Genomic DNA, 4,157 nt, shown 5'->3' on the forward strand with positions numbered 1-4,157 from the left:
TCAGCATTGTACTGAAACGTACCGTTCATAACTGGAATTCCCATATTTGTGCTCTTACTGGGAACGAAGGAAGAGTTAATTTCCCGTGTTCTGCAGAATATATAAGAAAGGAAGGTTCTAATTTGTTTACCATTTCAAATAAATCGACAGTCTCAGAGCGTGCGGGTGTCAGTTCCATGGTTACCTGTTTTAGACACATTCGGAAGCAACATGAGTCAGCGTGTGAAGTTGCTGAGTCAGCGAATTCAGTATATTCTGCAGTGTTACTGCTCGCCGTAACAAGAGCATTCATATCACTTACACATGTATTGTACTTTATATTGATGGAGTTTGTTGCCCAGAAAATGAGTTTCTTGTGTAATGCAGGAGAAAGCATACCTTATTTCATATGTCTGCTTTATTATGCACTTCATCTGATATGGTTGGTGTACTTTACCAGTTTTACTTCTAAAGAGGTGAGTCACTTTGTTCCAGACATGTATAACTTACCCTTGTATTTAAACACTATATCATGAACAAGTAGGGGCAATGCAAGTTAACATTCACGCATTTTTATTCTCAGCTCTACAGAGGGGCGAGTGGTCGCTAGCTGGTTTAGTCAAACCCCTCGGGTTAAAAATTCGGGGCACATTAGGTAGGAGTCTAACCGAAATATTAAATATAACAATAAAAGAAATGCAGTATATTTTTGCGATATGCCCTACGGCCTTAAATACTTGCGCCCTGTTGAATTGAAGTCGGATTCCCTTACGAAAGCATTACGACGGCAGGCAGTTGAGGCGGCGACAGAGACTAAGCTAACTCAGCATGGAACGAGAGCTTCAAAATGCTGAGTCGCAAACTCCATGATGGGTTTTTTTTATTGCTAGTGGGGTGGGACTATAAATCCCTTGTACTGCGGCCACTTCTGGTCTATTGTACCAGCCCCAGATGATAGGTGAGGGTGATTGTGGAGAATTTGTTGGAATGAAGATTGGCAGGGGAAACCGAAGTACTCGGAGAAAACCTGCCCCAGCGCCACTTCGTCCACCACAAGTCACACTTGACCAGACCCGGGATCGAACCCGGGCCGCCGCGGTGGGAAGCCAGCGACTAACCGCTTGAGCTATGGCGCGGCGTTCATGACGAATTAGTTGCGATGGATATGGTAACTCGGGTTGGTAGGAGCTGGTGAAAAGTCTGATGTATGGAAATTACATCAATGCAGAGCCAAGATTACAGACAACGAGAGGGAAATCATTTTGAAAAAAGAAAGGATGAAATTATAAATGAGAAGAAAGTCGCAACTTCTATAATTGTCAAGGCCTCGAAACACGGAATGGATCATATACAGATCACCTATATATATCGACCAGTTTCTTCTCTGGCTTGTAGGAAATCTTAGCTGACTCTCTCACAATAAGAAAACACATATATGGGATGTGTTATTTTTCAGATGAATCGCACTGCTGTTGTAGTGCACAGATTTCTCTGCAAGACGAATGACCTGGTTCTAAGAGAAGAGGTAAGATCAGAGAAGTACGTCCAGCCTCAAAATAACGAGAAAATACAGTTCAGAAAAAAATTTTGCTTGGCAGCATGAATGGAAGTAATGCAGTGTAAATTTACAACTGTTTCATCAGAATTTCACTATTAGTTTCCTCGGATGTAAGCCATACCTGTCCCCATGTATTATCCCTAGGACAGCTGTCTGAATGTTCATTGCGTATGGAGTTAGGGAGACTCACATTTGTCGATACATTCCAAGATTGATTAAAGTTTCACAGAAATAACGGTCATCTTACAGAAAGGCCTACAAACCCATCTGCGGGCATTTCAAATGTTAACTGGATAAACATCGATTGGAGACAAGAGTGAAAATAGATTTTATGCCCATTATAATTTCTCCGAAATGTGTATGTTTTGGGAACCAATAAAACAGGGGCAGACTTGCTATATTTGTTGCACTATGAATAAATTTCCAAGCCTCTTCTTTAGTATATTGTACTGCATGTATGGGTCACTTTTGCTGAAGCAATGTTTTACTTTTATTACCTTGTGTCACAGTGTTTAACAACTATTTAAAAACATATAGGCCTACTATAAATGTCTGTGATATAAGAAGTGCTACCTTACTAGGCAAATTATTAAAAAAAGAACCAATTTACCCAAATTAACTGATTCATATGGCTATTTATTCTTTCTAATTTTGATGAAACGGTTTTGTAATCAGAAAAATCATGAAAAGTTTAGCACAACAACATTTTGTTTTTTTCAGTTGCAAGAATTCTCACTACAGCTGCTTCATCGAAAAGTGAAGTTCACGGCCTGTGGATTCTTCCCCCTGGATTACACGCTATTCTATTCGGTGAGAGCTTCAATATTTTTCTTCTTAATATAACAAATTTTTGTGTCTTCTATCTCCCATATCAAACCTAGAGTCTGAAACAGCACTTGCAAAACAAACACTTCACTCCTGTTTCTCAGCCTGAGGAAATAATACAGACCGTGTTTAAGAAAAGTGCCCCGGAGCATATTGTGACGCGACGCCTGAAAGCCGCCATCCCCTGCTGAGCGGAGCTTCGCGTAGCAGTTTCTAGGTAACGGATATCGAACCGCTCCAGTTCCCGCGGCAACCAGTACGCTGGAGGCCGTTGCGTTGAAAACGCGAAATAGAACTCTTCAAGTAAGTGTCTGCTACCCCGACTGCCTGGCAGAATAAAAGGAGAGGAGTAGAGAAGCCGTCCGTGCAGAAGTGAAAGCAGAATACAACACACGGAAGTCGGAAGAAGACAGAAGAAGCCATAAATAAAGTCTTTATTTTATTTGGTGTAGTTACAGTAACCTTTAGAGTGTTATTGTTGTTCGTAGTTATGAAGTGTTACGGTCACAGTAAGATTGTGTCATAATTAAGTGTAGTTCCGCCTGGTGAATATCCAATAAATCGAATCATCTAATCCGGGGGACATTAATCACCTGTCGCGTTACCAGGATACGTGACAGTATTGCGTCATCCACTAAACAGACGAATTGAATTAGCCGTATGTGTTACAGACAAATGACCATGACTCCTAAACCGCAAGCGATGGACCCAAACGGACTGCGTTCTTGGAAAGTTGGCATTTATTGGCGTGTTCCACTCGCGATACGTCCGATCCATCTCTTACGGTTTAGCCATGGCAGGCGGTTGAAAATTATTATATGTTTTGCGAAATTGTTTAAACAATGTATAATTTTATTTCGGGAATAAAATAAGCATCGACCTTGGATAGATCAGTCTTTATTGTTTCTCTTACATATAACTTTAAATATAAGACACACCACACGTCTTCAGTTATCAGCGGTTACGTAAGATGTTGCACGAGTTGTACTTAACGCTACGCTTTCTGTTACTAACGGCTTCATTCCAGTTGCATCCTCGTATAATAACGTTTTGAACGTTAAAATATTGATGTATTTAATGGAAAATTGAAACGTTTTTCTCTCTTAATGTTGCAGATCGTGGGGGCAGTTACTACATATCTTGTGATATTGATTCAATTTCAACTTGCTTTACCAGATTCTAACAAGAACATGACAACCGGAATAGAAACTTATCTCGTGACTCCGGATTCGTCAGAAAATCACTACCCGCACCAATGATCACTTTAAGCAGAGAGCACGTGCTGTTAGAAGCTGCGACTAGACGTAAATGTAGAATAACATAAACAAATAAGTGGAGTAGTCGTCAGTCAGAAGATGAGAGTCGCTAATCTGCCCAATGCATTCATAGTCCTTTGTAAAATGCAAAGATATGCTGTAGTATGCACTGCTCTGAGAAGGATCAATTGCACATCCTTATATCTTGTTTCTATAAGATTAATTTTCTAAATGAAATCCTCGCTACACACAGTATCTTTCCTTAAGTTTTTCGGAAGAAATTTTATACGTATTCTTTGTGTGGGATACCATCTGCATCATTATACGACCGTTTTCTCCCTTTCCAATTCAGCAGTCATCCGTCACCTTTCAATTGGCTACTGTATGCTTTAGATCCTGACAGTAACGTAAAAGAACCTCCACCCAACAAATATTACTCGATCCAATGTATTATGATCGTGCATCTGCAGAAGCAGTGCTGATCCCTTCTGGAATTATGGTGAACCAATCTGTGGTGTTATCCTCACACTTGCTTCAGG

General features: G+C 40.4%; 1 protein-coding gene across 1 annotated transcript; it reads left to right on the top strand.

Moving 5' to 3' along the window:
* Positions 1 to 242: 242 nt before the first annotated feature.
* On the top strand, positions 243 to 3,789 carry LOC111865384 (putative gustatory receptor 28b). The gene is made up of 4 exons (XM_023853361.2): positions 243 to 455; positions 1,436 to 1,504; positions 2,258 to 2,347; positions 3,478 to 3,789. The coding sequence occupies exons 1-4, from the start codon at positions 324 to 326 to the stop codon at positions 3,619 to 3,621; spliced, it is 435 nt and encodes a 144-aa protein (XP_023709129.2). The 5' UTR covers positions 243 to 323; the 3' UTR covers positions 3,622 to 3,789.
* Positions 3,790 to 4,157: the final 368 nt, after the last annotated feature.

The sequence above is a fragment of the Cryptotermes secundus genome, unplaced genomic scaffold (assembly GCF_002891405.2).
Source record: "Cryptotermes secundus unplaced genomic scaffold, Csec_1.0 scaffold283, whole genome shotgun sequence".
NCBI lineage: Eukaryota > Metazoa > Arthropoda > Insecta > Blattodea > Kalotermitidae > Cryptotermes > Cryptotermes secundus.